This window comes from Gobius niger (assembly GCF_951799975.1).
Source record: "Gobius niger genome assembly, chromosome: 3".
In the NCBI taxonomy this organism is placed as follows: Eukaryota; Metazoa; Chordata; class Actinopteri; order Gobiiformes; family Gobiidae; genus Gobius; species Gobius niger.
The window spans coordinates 27,712,894-27,728,909 of NC_136854.1; the positions used below are offsets into that span (position 1 = coordinate 27,712,894).

Consider the following 16,016-nt stretch of genomic DNA (forward strand, 5'->3'; position numbering starts at 1 on the left):
TGAACATCATCTGCATAGCAATGATAGGCAATGGAATGCCTCTTCATAATGGCTCCCAGTGGAAGCATATAAAGGTTTAAAAGCATAGGACCTAGAATGCTTCCCTGGGGAACTCCACATTTTAGCTCTGACACCACAGATGTAAATTCTCCAAGCTGAACATAACAAAACAAGACATTCGGATTGACGGATTCCAGAGGCCTTACACAAACATTTTTCTTGTTTCATCATCATTGGACCTGAAAATATCTGCAAATATTGCACCCTTAACCTCTTAACCCCCACCTGAACTGAGTTTTTCCAGTTTGGCATTACCCAAATCTAAAAGCTTCTGAAAAAAAAAAAAAAAAAAGTCAAAATAGTGAGGAAAACAAGGATGTAAATGCAATAGAAGAGCGACGAAAACGTGTCAGGATAAGCAACAATAAAACAACAAAAAAGTGACAAAATGATTGTGATTAAAGAAAGCAGCAAAAGAGCAACAACAATGTGCCGGAAAAGCAATAACACAGCAAAAAAGAAGCGATGACAACACAACGAAAAAGTGACCAAAATGCTTCAAAAATGTGACATAAACAGGTGTGACAAAAAAGCTTTCAAATTAGGCGTCATACTAGCCTGTAGGCTGCTTCAGTCAAGAAGCTTTTAGATTTGGGTAAAGCTGAACAAATATTGCACTCACCCCAGGCCTAAAGTGCAGTTGTATAGCCTACTGTACATATGCATGAAAATCACCACAAATAAAGGGCTATTACTGATGCAAATTCAATGTTACCAACTTGATAATTAACAATTTCACTTTGTGACTATCCTTTTATTTTTTATTATTTTTTATTATTTGAGCAACAGCAGAAACAAGGTTTGCAGAAAGAAAACAAAAACATGTGACATTTGAGCTCAAAAGGAGTTGGTAGTTGCAACATAGATTAAAAGTGATGGAACAAATGTTTAAATCTTTAAATAATATTAATATTATATTAAAATATAATATTAAATCTATAATTTACAAATCAGATTCCTGGTTTAGGCTTTGGACCTAAACCTGTAGTCCTTGTGCAGTGCTTGAAAACTTAAGTCTTTGTTCTGATTTTTAATTCTTCATCATTATTTTCTTTTAGGGTTAGTTCTTTGTTTATAGTTTTGGATACTCTTAGTTCATTGATATTGATTTATATGGTTATGGTTTATTAACGAATAAGATGGGTCTGATCTGGGGCCTGTAACAAAGGTTTTCATAGAGCAGTCATTTAGAGTAGAATCTATTGCAGACTTTTAGTTTTGGGAAGTGTTTGCTGCTATGGAACAATGCTCAAGCACAGAGGGATCACTTGAGCCTGTTCAAAAATAGCAGCTGGTACAACAAATCCAGAGAAGTTGTTTGTCTCTTCGCAGCGTCTCCTCACTGTCCCGGCGGAGTGGTCCACAATGAGACGTCCCACTGTTTCGAGATCCTTCCCGAGGAGATGAACTGGACCGATGCGCGACACCAGTGTTTAGACCGCGGCGGGGATCTGGCCATAGTCAGGAGTGAGACACTGCGCGGACTTTTGTCCCCTAAAGTCACACAGTGAGTGCTTAGTAAATGATATATCTTCTCTCGCTTCTTTCTACAGACTTAAGATAACTATGTTACTGTAAATTGTCCATGGTGAATGAATATAAGGGTGAACAGATGTTGTTTTTGTGCATGTTGGCTACCCCTGGAAATATCTTCTCTAAGGCAATCCATGCATATTATCAAATAATGAACTGTGAGGTTCTAACAACACCAGCTGTAACTTGGCATGTCCATAAAAACGTGTTTATAAATCTGTATTTAGTTTCATTTCTGATAACTCGATGCGCCTGTGTTTGTCTCAAATTACTTCTTATTAAAAGCTGGAAAGGTCACTGTGGGGGTGATATTTCACAGTTTCACAAATAGCCTTTTACTGATGAAGAGAAAAATAGACTGTTGCAGATACTCAAACTGTAACCAAAAGAGACACGAGGATGTGACACCACTCTGTGTATTATTTTAAAACAGTCTGGTCTCTTTGTGTTCTGGTCCAACTTTGTTTCTAATGCTTTTAACATGAGCAGGTATGTGTTTCAGCTCTGTCTGCTGTTTTATATCAGATTTCTAGCCATGCTCTACTTTAAGGCTTCATGTTTTCTGTTTAGGTCAAGGAGGGTTACATAACTCACATCTGCACGAGCACAGCTGCACTGGTTGGAGGTGCTGGCAGGGCATGCACTCTCCACAATGCAGTGAATTTTAATGGGAAATAGTATAGAGTGTAAAGGCCCCAGATTTATTGGGGTAACCAAAACATTCTGCAGATGTGCCCCTCGCCTCCTCACTCTTATATAACCCAACCTGTTTTTTCAGCTCATGTTTTATTGCTCTTTTGCCTCAAATTCCAACACCCACCAACTATTTTGTTGTTGTCGACTGAAATTTCAGTGACAATAACGACTAAAAAAAAGTAAACTTTTGAATACATTCACTTTACACTTAAAATCAGAAATGTGCAGTCCATTAGCGGGCTCTTAATGTGCAATAATCTATACTGATCACAGGACGCATCAAGCACAGGGGCGCTCTCACAACACCCCATGGTGTTGCCGTGTTTCAATCAAGAGAAAATCCAATATATCCGTCATAATCGCAGGGGAGACACAGCATCTGACTTCCAGACTGTTACATGGCATCGGGCTTCAATCAAGATCTATTTCTGTGACCTCTCGCTTCAGCAATCATTGGTTTTCCGAGGCAACCATGTACACAGTTATATGGCCTTGTATTTGTCTATCTGTCTGTCTATTCAATCTCAATGAACACATTTTATTTCCATCAATTTCCTATTAATTGTTGCCCTCACTGCCTCCTCAGGGAGCGTGGCGTGTGGTTGGGTCTGAGTGATGTGCAGTCCCCGGGGAAGCTGCTGTGGGTGAATGGCGAGGGTGAGGAGGGTCCACCACCGCGGTTCGTAATAACAAGAGGAAATCTGTGCATCTCCCTGGATCAGAGAGGACAGACCAGCTCTCACCCCTGTAACATCAAGAGAGCCCATGTCTGCGAGCGCAAGCCACAAGGTAAAAACAGAGTGGAGCTGAATGTGCTGGCCTTAGATTTGTTTAGTTTAGGAGTCTGCAGTAATCACTTCCATGTCACAATGATCAGCCGTGTTTGTGAGACTTGAGTGGAAGTTTTACATCATATCAGGCCAAATGCATCAATTACAAATCAATGTGTGAACTAGGGATGGGAATCTTAGGCCACTGTCCGATCCGATTCGCATCTCGATACGCCTGCCATGATCCGATTCATTTAAGATACACTTGGTCATACCAGAGCTGCGATGCGATTCGCATCATCACCAAGACCACGATGCATCTGGATCCACACATCTGTAACCACCACCAGCCCGATACGATTCCATTTAGGCCAATTATCACGATGCATCTCGATGTTTCGTGATCCACGCTTTGCTTGATGCAATGATTCAACAGAACCAGCTCAAATAAATTAAGATTTGACACATTTTCACAATTATTGAGGCCATTAATTGATATTAGACAACTTCAAAGTTAACTACATATTTTTTTATGTAAACTGCACATTTAAACTTATTTTGGTTTTGTATCCTATATATTCTATGGGTTTATCTTTAGTTTTTTCAACAATTTTGGGGGGACAATTATTATTAATCTATGATCAGTATTGTTATATTAAAAAGGCGATTGTGTGAATTATTTCCACATTAATAGCGCACACAGAAAAGCTCACATGGTTATGCTAATTAATGGGCGGGGCTCCCTCTGCCTCAGCGCAGTCTCACGTGTACTTCCACCTGGCTCAAATGCAGTAAAGTAAAGTGGATTTCTGGACTCTTCCTGGACTCTTTACGCTTGTAAGTGGACATAATGACTTGGGCAAACGAAGAGGGCGGATCACAGCGATGTTTGGAATATTTATCAGCGTTTGTCTTCCTGCAATTTGTCATCGCGTTCTGCACACGGGACGTCCTTCATTCAACACAGCGCAGAGGCCAACCCAACTCCACACCGCGGATGTGAGTCTGAACTTCTGCCACTCTCAACCTGGAATTTACCGGTAAAACATGCGCGGTCCTCGTAGGAGGAGCAACATGTGCACGCACGCAGATGACGCGCGCAGTGGCCTAAGGGGCTTTACATCCGTAACGTATCTAGATTAAATCGTTATGAGCGCGTAAAATCCGATGCATCTTATGTTTATGCTCTGAACTGCATTGATCTGTGGCTTCCCTGCCGATGCACTCGCATCTCGCGTGCGCAAATCGGTGTATCGATTCAAATCGTTTTTTCGTCCCATCCCTAGTGTGAACAGATACCAATGGCCAAGGTGAAAAACCTACAGTGCATTTGCTTTTGTTTCAGAAATGTTGTGTCTTCACAGTATCCTTTCCTTTTTGAGGCTAAAAGTTAAGTGTCTGCACCTCTCAACAGGAGCATAGTTAATGAGGCCAAGCTCCTTTTAAAACTTGACTCCACATTCCACAGAGAGACCGGCTTTGTCTCTGACTGGCCTTCAAAGCAACTCAGATCTTATTTTCGGTGTGTAAAAGCTTGCAGTAGTACTTCACCTCTCTTGATGTTGGCACAAGGCAAACACTGAAAGGTTGACCGTTTTGATTTCAAGACACGGCTCAGACAAAATTTCATAACTTACGCAAAGGCCTCCTGTTGTTGTTAAGGTAGACAAGGTAACACTTTAGGTTACAGCCTGTGAGTTCCATGTGTAGGTACAGGGAACAAGAAAGTAATTACACATGTTAGTGCAAGGTTTAATAAAGGTGTACAACGTGTAGCAAGGGGTGCAATGTGTAGTTGCAGGTGTTTCGGCCGTGATATATGTGCCAGCTTTATAAAGGGCATACAAGTTTCATAAATTGGGGGAAATGACTGCATAACTAATGTACAAATATGTAAACGTGTAATTACCAGTGCTTACAGGTGTAACTACTTTCTTGCTCCCTGTAATCTTAAAGGAACAGGCCACCGTTTTTCCATACTGGGATATGTTCTTGCCTGAGCTTAGACAAGTTGATGTGTAACTGTCTGGTCTTTGTGCCTGCGCTCAGTCACACAAAAAGACCAAAGATGTTGTTGGGGCCAAACAGGGGTGAAGTTAGAAGCGACCAAGCTCTTCCACATTTTCCCTATTTAAATACGGTTGCGTGAGTAGTTACACGATCCAAATATAGTTATACAAAATTAGGCGTATTTTATTGTAAGGCATAATAACACCTTAGGACACATGTGTCAAGGTCAAGGCCCAGATGATTTAATGTGGCCCTTTGAGGAGCATGAATTCCAGAGCATGCCAAAATAAAAAGTAAGTGTCTAGCCCATTCCTGTGCGGAGTTATGGATTTTTAAATCCAGTTTGCTCACTTCAGCCACTAGGGGGCAGCATAAATTTAAAAAAGGAAAGAATTTAAAAGATCAGGATATAAACAGCATATTATAGCCACATGGTAAATAGTCAGTCTGCACCAGGGTGGCTGTGGCTACAATAGTAACTTACTGCCATTGAGTATGGAGTAAATGAACAATGACTTGACACGGGCTGATTAAGTGCAATAACTATGAGATGTTGTTATTTATGAGGCCACAGTCCTTTGCATAATATGAGGCCTGCGACCCGCCATGGGGGCTGAATTTTGGCCTTTGACCCAAACAACTTTGACACCCCTGCCTTAGGAGCACTACAACGTCCGCGCAGTAATATCTTCACCCCCGTTTGGCCCCATAAAGGAGAGGAGGAGAGGCTAAATGCTTAAAACATCTTTGATCTTTTTGTGTGACTGAGCGCACACACAAAGACCAGACAGGTACACATCAACTCGTCTAAGCTCAGGTAAGAACATAAACTCAGTATGGAAAAATGATGGCCTATTCCTTTAAGTGTTACCATAGAAGGAATTGTCTTCTGCATTTCACCCATCTTTCAATCGTGGGGGAAATCTGTTAGGGAGCACTGGGCGACCCATCTCCAGCTCTTGATCTAGCTTTGGTCATTTGGTCAGAACTACCTTGCTAGAGGATAAATTATCTGTCCGGAGGAAACTTCACCCGAACTCGGGCCTTTGTGCTGTGAGGGAAGTGTGCAAGTCGCTAAGCCACCCTGAGATATTGTTACTTGTAGGGTTTAAAGTTAGCATCAGATTTCACCAGGGCCTTACACTCTAACTATCATGAAGTCAGGGAGAGAGCAGTATGCCAGTGTTTCTCATGGTGTTTTGTTTTCCAGTTCAAGTCCCTGATGCAGGAGTGTACATGGTGGGCCTAGCGGTGTTCCCGACCCACTATCCTTTGCTTCGTGTCCAAGCAGATCTTCTTTTAACTCCAAAACCAACCAGTGGTGGTGTTGAGGTAAGGCATGCTTGATACTGTCACTTTGGCGCTTTATTCCGCTTTATAAAACGGTTTACACTTGCATTATTTCCTTTCTCAACACGCTTCCATTTGTTCAGAACCGAGTGGCTGTGACGTCAATAAAGTATAGCTTTTACCTTGGGTTTAACAAGTGGCTATTCTTTTTTTTTTTTACACTCTGAACATTGACAAAGATGTTTATTTTCCTGCAGAAATGGCCTTCGATTTACCTTTCTGCTGCAAACCTTGGCAAACTAGGTTCTCCTATTAAACAGCTTATTATATAGGAAAAACACAATACTAAATACCAATTCTGAATCATCAAACCAAAAAATACACCTATACAGTGCCTGTCTCTTTTTCCGCATCTTCATTGTACTGTATGTATTTCTCTAATAGTATTGGATAAATGGCAAGTTACATTTCCAGTTGCAACATTCATGTTTACATAAAGTACTGATACTGGCTCAAATGAGTAATCATAATGAGGCCTGTAATTGCATGTCGCTGCTTACTTTATCCACTCTCAGGTGCTGTTATTTCCAGCGTTGAACTTTGTCCACGCCGGTCGATTGTCCTCGCTGGAGTTCAACACATTGGAGCTTCACACACAAGTCCAGATCCGCTTCCAGATCTACAGACCCCACTGCCGCAAACTCCACCTGCTGCTCCCCGGTGTGTCTCTCACACATTTAACATCTCTGATCCACAGGTGTCAAGAAACGTTTAGGCCACCTGCTCCCATCACTCGAGATTACTCCCGTCGCTCATCTTGACTGGACGTGTCTGGAGCTGTTAGGTCAAGGACTTAGGGGAAAGATGGAAAAATAAGAGGACATTGGGTCAAAAATGATTTAACATTCAACATTACTCATTCAATAACACTGAAACGGTCAAGGCCACTTCTGTATTTTTCACTTGATATCTAAGGCTAAATATACATATGATGCTTATGCTTGTATTGCTTTTACTACAGAATGCTTGAATCTAAAATAGTATAATACAGAATTAGGGATTATGATGATAGCTGGATCTAAACTGTATTTCTAGAGGAGCTTCATAACGATCTTCTTTTAACGATCTTTTAAGCCCGTTGGTTTTATTAGACAGGACAGTCCAGCAGGAACTGGACTGTCGAAATGCGTCTTTGCTTGAAAAGCAAAGACGCATTCGACAAATTCTTGTAGCCTGGAGGCTACATACACTATGCTGCTCATGGTCATTGTCTTTCAATAGGAATGTGAAATTACATTGAACAAACCTGGTAAGGCTTATTTCTGATCCTTTTCTCACAGAGTAAAGTTTAGCGTTTCTTGTGTGCCAGGTTGTGGAGGTGTTGCCTGTGCCCCAGTTGCTGTCTGTGTATCTAATGATTCTGGGGTCAGAGATCCTCCGTCCTGCCCGCCGCTGAAGCAGTGGTGCCCCTTCCAGCTGCAGTGTCTGGCCCTGTCTGCCCCGTGTCAGCCTGCGTCCTGCTCCAACTGCTCCCAGGCCCATGTGTTACCCCCTGGGGTGTTCAGGCCACACTACATGCTACAAAATGAGGTGGTCTTCACGTTACCCGCGGGACCCCCTGCTCATATACTGGTAAGATGATAAAGATAATGTTTACAGTTTGGATATTAAGCATAATAGGTAAATAAGGGTAGCCTGTCTTTAACTGACTACTCACTGGTTAAAATACAGGACAATGTGGTTGTGATGCTGTTATCTAAATTTAATCTAAATTTATTAGATACAAGAACAAGTAGAGGACCTCCTTGTCTCCCCGGGGGATGTCCTCGCCCTCCAGCATGACGCAGGCCCAGGGTCCCTCTCTCACTGTCAGCCTGCTCCGCAGTCCCCTTGGCACCAGTCGGTCTTAGCCATAAACCAGTCTGAGTGGTTTTGGTTGAACAACACTGGGCCGACCGAAGAGCATGAGGCAGGTCGTGTCTCTGACCCAGAGCTGGACATCGAGGCGCTGGTGACGGCTGGAGGGGCGCGGTGGCTGCAGGAGGTGGTGTGTCCGGTCAGAGTGCTCTATGTGGGACACAGTGAGACGCAGCTGCAAGGAGAGCATCTGATAACTGGTTTAAAGGAGCCCGGCGATTACAGCCTGACGGTAAGATTAGATTATTGTGTTGATTAGGCCATAAACTAAAATTAGACTTCACATTACGTAAACCGAATGTGTCCAGTGTTTGTCCAAACAACATATGATTCATATTCATGTGCTACTTATTATGGTTATGTAACTCCTGTCTGTTGAACTGTGGCAGGTGTATTCTGCGGACCCGTCCTACCCAGCCTCAGACACGTGTCTGCTGCGAGTGGTACCTCCTCTGGGCCTGACCGTCATCCACCCAACTCTGCAAAATGGATCAATTTACCTCCAGCCCAATGACACACAGATACTTCTGCGTGTGAATTCTCAATATTCGACCAATGTCACTTGGAGTGGGACCAATCGCACCGTGACCTTTCTGCCCTCCTGCCCCTTGGAGTTTGTGTCCCGTCCTGGTCTCTGTCAGCCCAGTCCAAACCCAGGCTCCCGGGCTGAGCTCACAGCGCCCAGTCAGTATGCAGTGCTGGAACTGGGACCAGGGCTGGAGGGGCAGGAGAGCCCCCTGCAGTTGGAGCTGGAGGCCCATAACAACGTGACAGAGGCCAGTTTGTCTGTGGTGGTCCACCTGGAGGAACCACTGCTGGGGCTAGTGGTCCTGCCACACCCGGCTCACAGAGTACTGATGGAGTCTGTTGTGGTATGTGTTTATTAAACGTTAAAAATTTGATTTATGATCGTTGTTTTACAGGAGTTTGTTTCTGTGTTTCAGAGCTACACTGCGTCTGTGCTAAAAGGCTCCAATCCCACATTCAAGTGGACTGTTGATGACAAGCCTTACTTCACTTATTACAACACAGTACTCAATGTGATTTACCAGCACGCAGCGGTCTACAAACTCACTGTGAGTGTCTTCAACATTAACACTAATGTTGCTGACTCATTTACTGTCAGGTGTTCTTTTTAAGCCACAAATGGACTTAAACAGGTGGCTTTTATCTCAATTGAAAATGAGTCAGCAGATAGTAAAATGCTAATGAAACAAAACAAAAAATCTAATTTAATTTAACAGATAATTTGAAAGCAGCGACACAGCGTTACCGTGTTGTTTTATTTACTCAATACTTTCCAGTTGTTGTGGAAAGTATTGAGTACTCCTGTTCTGACCTGCTCTCTTGACTAATAATCATTTTTCTGCAGGTGACAGCCTTGAACCACGTCAGCACCATCACGGAGCACTTCAATGTGACGGTGGACCGGCTGGTGGCCATGGCCAACCTCTCAGTGCGAGGCGTCCCAGATGTGGTCCCGCAGGGCTCCACTCAGACTTTCACCACCTCTGTGCTGCTTGACATGTCTGTGACGGCCACTTTCCGGTACGATCAGTGAGCTGATGGGTTGGCAGTGATGTCAGGTTCAATTGATGATCTGTGACGTGTCCTGTTGTGAAAAACTATTAGACCCAATTTTCCTCTATTTGTCGCCTAATGGCACAGCAGTCATCTGTAGCTTTTGCTCTTTTTCTTCTTCTCATCATTTGTACAGTGGGCTCAAGAGATATTCATACCCACCCCTTTATTCCTATGCAATGATGTTGTTCAAATATCTTTTTTCATTCTCAAAAGAAATCTTCATGTCTTATATAGATGCTGTATCTTCCAGTATCATGGGCAATGAATTAACCTCCACCTGAACCGAGCACATTTTCGCCAGTTTGACTTAACCCAAATCTAAAAGCTTCTTGTAAAAAGTGTCAAAATAGAGACAAAATAGAGACACAAATGAGGATGAAAACGCAGCAAAAAAGCAATAAAAGAGGTGACAAAAAAGCATAAAAAATGCAACAAAAAAAGCAGCAAAACGATTTAAAAAAGTAACGCAACAAAGAAAGTGACAAAAAAGTGTCAAAAAGCAACAAAAAGTGACGATAAAAAAGCAGTAAAAAAAACATAAAGCAGCAACAACACGACAAAACAGGCGTCAAAAAAAGCAACAAAAATATGACGAAAAATTGACGACGATGCGAGTAGTACTCTTAAATCAGTTTTGAAGGTCTTAGCTTTCAAATGAGGCGTCACACTGGTCTATTCAGCTTATTCCGTAAGTTCATGTGGGCGCTGCCCTTTCAGTTAACATGGGACTAGAGAAATCCGCATAAAATCAGTTACTACAGGTAACTGATTCTCATTGCTTGGTGCAAATGAACATTGGACATTTAAATCAATCTATACTAAACATCAGATTTTAGTGGCGGACATTTTTCCTCGTTCTCAACGGAAGTGCCAAAACAAAGCAAAAAGAGGCAAAAGTGGGCGGAATAAGGTGAATAGGCTTTGAGCTCCAGTCGAGAAATGTTCCGATTTGGGTAAAGTTGAGAAAATGTGCTCGGTTCAGGTGGGAGTTACGAGGTTAAATTGACCACAGACCTACATTTTTTGTGAAGATATAAAACCTGCCTGACCAAAGAAAAAGATGCTCAGGTTGTCGGCTGATCTTATTCTTTGCTGAACCTCGACCTGACCAACTGCAGCAGTCCCAGATCATAGCAGTTAGTTAAATCCAGGTGGTGACTTGTGTTTTCGCAAAGCAATTTCTACATCAACTCTTTTATTATAGGGCAGTGGTTCTCAGACTTTATACACTAGTAGCACGAGATCATATCAGGACTAAACCGGGTTTAAATTGTGTCTAAATTGGACTAAAAAATGTCCAAACTGGGTGCAAACCACGTCTTGGCCCACGCCTTAACCGAGTGCATTTTCTCCAGTTCAGCTTTACCCAAATCTAAAAGCTTCTCGACTGGAACTTTCAGCCTTTAGGCCAGCATAACGCCTTATTTGAAAGCTAAGACCTACAAAACTGATTGTGACTTTTTTGTTGTGTTGTTGCCACGTTTATGTCACGTTTTTGCCTTGTTTTTGTCATTTTTTGTTGCTTTCTTTATCGCTTTTTTCCCTTGCTTTTTGCCGCTCTTTTGCGGTGTTTTTGACACTTTTTAGTTGTGTTTTTGGTGCTTTGTTACTGTTGCTTCTTCGGCACATTGTTGTCGCTCTTTTGTTGCTTCTTTGTTGCTTCTTTGTTGCGTTTTTTCCACCTTGTTTTCGTCGCTGTTTTGACGCTTTTTGATTTGGGTAAAGCCAAACTAGAGAATATGTGCTCGGTTCAGGTGGGGCTTGAACCAGAAAAATACCCAACCTAAAGTCACTATTGACGCGTAAATACAATGATCTCTCAGTAAAGACAGACAAAATGGCAGATGATCCCGCAAACAGCCCTAGTAGAACACGTACAGTATCACAGTTTGAGAACCACTGTTGTAGGTCTGGTACGAAATAAAAAAGAAATAATTAAGCGCGATCTGAGAGCAGAGGCCGCAGTAAGATCGCTGCAGTAATCCTAGCTGCGGAGTGCTGGATTTACGGCTGTGTGGTTAGAGCAGATTGCTGACAAGAATTTTCCCTTCTTTTCTCACTGGCCCTTTTTCCCTCTGGTTCCTTGAAAGTCCCACCCTCCTCTCTCGGGCCTCTGCACTCACACCATCCCAGATCCACTGCAGCTTCCTGTGTTTTTAGTTTCCACTCCTCTCTCTCCAAGTCTGTGATGCATCTAGTAACTCTGAATGCTTCCCCCGTGAGCAAATGGACACAGAGTTCTTGTCTTGCTTACTCACCAGTTGTGCTTTTGTATATTGTTTTTGTCTAGATGGTGTTTTGGTGACGGTGGATACAAAGAGTTTGAATATAAGCCTCCATACGCTTCCGCCCTGCAAAGCCCGGACTCCCCCAATCAAGTCTTACTCAGTAACAACGTCACATATGTCTACTCTCAACCAGGTATTTTTAAAGTGTAATAGTTATTTATGACTTTCAACTCATTATAAAACAGAAATCCTTTTTTGTGTCATGTATAAATCACATAAAAAACTAATCTTTTCATTGCAAATTTCATCAAAAATAATACAATAAAAACTTTCACCAAAAACATCCTGGAGAAGGATTTTTGTTGTTATACAGGGATTTAAAGCAGTACTAAGTAACCTGTTTACCTTACACCAATACACCCTAATCATGAAGAAGAAGCTAACAGGCTAACAGGCAAAGCTAACTGTGGGTTAGCGCCACTTAAACAGTATTTACAGCCAAGTTTGACTGAAAAAATGTATCTCCATTGTGTAATTGGATGTACAATATCCCTCTCTCCCTTTGTCTTTTCTGTCAGCGTAGTATTTACTCTCACGGACAATTAATGAGTAAAAAAACATAACATGCTACGACACCTGCAGTGGCGCTTATGACCTCTAGGGGCATGAGTTACTTAGTTCTGCTTTAAATAATTAATAATAATTAAGAGATTAAATAATAAATCTGTTTAAGATCGTGCCTGTGATCTAGAAACAGCAGATCATTATGCTCCATACATTTGTTTTACATTGCTACTGAATTATGGCTTGATGACATTTTAACCTCTTACCCCCCACCTTAACCAAGTGCATTTACTCTAGTTCGGATTTACACAAATCTACAAAGCTTCTGGACTGGAGAGCAACGGTGTAATGCCTCATTTCAAAGCCAAGGCCTAGGAAACTGATCATCAGTTTTTCAGTGTCATGCTTTTGTTGCTTTTTCATTGTTTTTTCTCATTGCTTGTTGTGGTTTCGTCACATTGTTGCTTTTTCACTTTTATGTTGTGTCTTTTCTGGAACGTTTTTGTTACTTCTTTGTTGCTTCTTGAATTTTGCACCAAAAAAAAGTTTTCCTATTTTTAGCTTTTAGACTTGGGTAAAGCCAAACTGCAGAAAATGTGCTTGGTTCAGGTGAGGGTTAAGAGGTCAATACTTTGTAATAACTTTAACTCACTGTACAACATTAGAATTCGGTGTGTACTTGATAGACATATTAATTTTTTTTTCTTCACTTCCTCTGCAGGGATTTACTCGGCTTTAGTGTCTGTGTCCAACCGCTATGAAAACATCAGTCAAACCATCAACATGAGCGTCTACAGCATCCTCAACCACGTCGACATTCAGACAGAGCCCCCGCTGCTGCTGGCAGGACAACCGGCCGAGTTCGAGGCCCATCCCCTGCCCTCTCCGTACGGGATACACTATGACTGGCACTTCGGGGACGTCTCTGCGCCGCTGCAGGGCCGGCGAGTGAACCACACCTATACCCAGAGTGGTGTCTTCAACATATGTGTCCTCGTGAACAACACCATTAGCTCTCTGACCGCCTGTGCCGAGATGTTTGTGTTCGAGCCAATCGAAAACCTGACAACGAACTCGTCGTCTCCATCTGAGCTCCACTGTCCCACGTCAATTTGGGCTCACGTTACATCTGGCAACAATGTCACCTGGACTTTCTCAATGGGCGATGGCTCCGTCCACACTGTATCCGAGCCTTATATATCACACAACTACGCCACTGATGGCAACTTTACGGTGAACGTGACGGCGTCGAATGCCGTCAGCTCTGCCTGGACTGTGCTTCCCATACACGTCTTCGAATTCCAAGTTGTCCACATTGAACCGTCTGGCTGCGTTCATGAAAACACCCCAGTAAATTTCCTGGCTTTTGTCACAGGTAATGCCTCCGCTCACAGTTACGAGTGGAAATTTGGAGACGATAGTGCTACTGAGGTCCAGCATGGGAGTCATCAAATCTCTCACACGTACGAGACCAGTGGGAACTACAACCTCACTCTGACCATTTCCAGTGGCGTGAGCAAAGCCACCAAGGATACATGTGTTTGTGTGCAGCCCACCCTTAAAAACATCGGCTTCACCCCGGAAAAGACGCACTACGCCGTTGAGGAGGAGATTGTGTTTGAAGTCAAAGCAGAGCCGCATTTTAACTACAGCTATCAGTGGGATTTCGGTCAAGGCGATGACCCTGTACTAGTCCAAGGGTCTGAAAATGTGGTCACGAAGTACACCGACCCGGGCCAGTACAGCGTGACTGTCACTGTCTTCAATAACATCTCCTCTCTGAACGCAAGCATCAACATTGAGATCCAGATGCCCATTGGCTCCATTGTCATTTTGCACAACAACACCAAGTATAACAACTTCACGTTAAACGAGCCCTATGCTTTCCACACGTCCTCCGTGGCCACCAACGTCTCCTACACGTGGGACTTTGGTGACGGATTCATGCAAAACAGCGCCAACGTAATTCACACCTACAACGTTTCAGGAAACTACAACATCACGCTCACAGCCGTGAACACAGTGAGCAGTAATCAGACCGTCCTGCCTGTGGTGGTGCTCGCTCCCATTCGGAGACTAAGCCTCAACTCGAGTTTGACAAACGTCCCCCTAAACGCGTCTGTGAACTTCGAAGCGTCCATGGACGAAGGCGACGGCGTGCGCTACTCTTGGATTTTGTGTGACCACTGCTCCTCGATTGCCGGGACGAACACCATGTTTTACACCTTCCGGTCAGTGGGTACTTTTACGATCATCGTGACGGCGGAGAACGACCTCGACACCACACAGGCCAGCATCTTGCTTTTTGTGCAGCGAGAGCTTGAGGGGCTGTACATTGTGCCGGAAGATGAGATCAGTGGTCATGGGCCGGCGGAGGGATGCTGCTACGCCACGAATCGCGTACTCCACCTGCAGGCTGGACTGAAAGAGGGAACTAACATGACCTTCACTTGGAACTTAATCAGAAAGCTTGACCCGCACTCGTCCATCTACAATATAACAGGGAAAACTGTGGAGGTTGACTTCTCCACTCCGGGTCCGTGCGATGTTGTCCTGCAGGCCGCCAATCGCCTGGGCCACTTAATTGTAAATCGGACTATCCACTTTCTTGAACCAGCGGAAATGGTGTCTTTGAAAGTTAGTCACAACCCTGTAGCAGTAAACTCTCCAATTAACATCACCATTTTGGCAAATAAAGGGTCTGACTTGCGATACAGATGGTCCATAAATAAAAACACTCTGCAGTGGAACATGCCCTCAAAGATGCTCAGTTTTGATGCTCCCGGACTGAAGTTTGTTGAAATAGAGGTTTTCAATGACGTCAGCTCAGAAACTGTGTCCGAGACCGTTAGCGTGCAGGAAATCATCACCGGGCTAAGATTTTCAGCTACAAATATGACAGAGCAAAGTTATGTTTCAACCGGTTGCATTGTTTGGCTACAAGGGGAGGTGACCACTGGCACCAACGTAACGTGGACTTGGACGATTGATGGACAGACAAAAACAGGGAACAAAACCTTCTATATTTTTCAAGAACCAAAACGAGCGGTTATTTCACTGAAGGCGTCCAATGACATCGATGAGCAAGTGGTGTCCAGGGAGGTCGTGGCGCAGGACAGGATAAGTGGCCTGGAGCTTAAAGCCAATTCGCAGAATGTAGCCGTGGGCAAGGAGGTGGAGTTCAATGTTACGCTGGGCGCCGGCACGGACGCTCAAATTTTCCTTAACATCAGTGGAGACAGCACAGAGTTAGTTAAACCCAACCTGAGTTACGTCCACATTTTCACACGAGTGGATACCTACATGGTTAACGTCACTGCCCGCAACCAGGTGAGAAGGAAAAACACTGTGCAAAATAGGGCTG

The 16,016-nt window shown here is 43.4% G+C and overlaps 1 protein-coding gene across 1 annotated transcript in view; it reads left to right on the forward strand.

Annotated features, from left to right (window-relative positions):
- Positions 1–16,016, forward strand: part of pkd1a (polycystic kidney disease 1a) — a 61,312-nt gene that overhangs the window by 23,341 nt on the left and 21,955 nt on the right. The window contains exons 9-19 of the mRNA XM_079552597.1: positions 1,393–1,567; positions 2,876–3,078; positions 6,280–6,401; positions 6,935–7,079; positions 7,729–7,991; positions 8,140–8,508; positions 8,666–9,148; positions 9,221–9,352; positions 9,649–9,824; positions 12,151–12,281; positions 13,374–15,982. Of these exons, the coding sequence (XP_079408723.1) occupies positions 1,393–1,567; positions 2,876–3,078; positions 6,280–6,401; positions 6,935–7,079; positions 7,729–7,991; positions 8,140–8,508; positions 8,666–9,148; positions 9,221–9,352; positions 9,649–9,824; positions 12,151–12,281; positions 13,374–15,982 (4,808 nt within the window). The remainder of the gene's footprint in view (positions 1–1,392; positions 1,568–2,875; positions 3,079–6,279; positions 6,402–6,934; positions 7,080–7,728; positions 7,992–8,139; positions 8,509–8,665; positions 9,149–9,220; positions 9,353–9,648; positions 9,825–12,150; positions 12,282–13,373; positions 15,983–16,016) is intronic.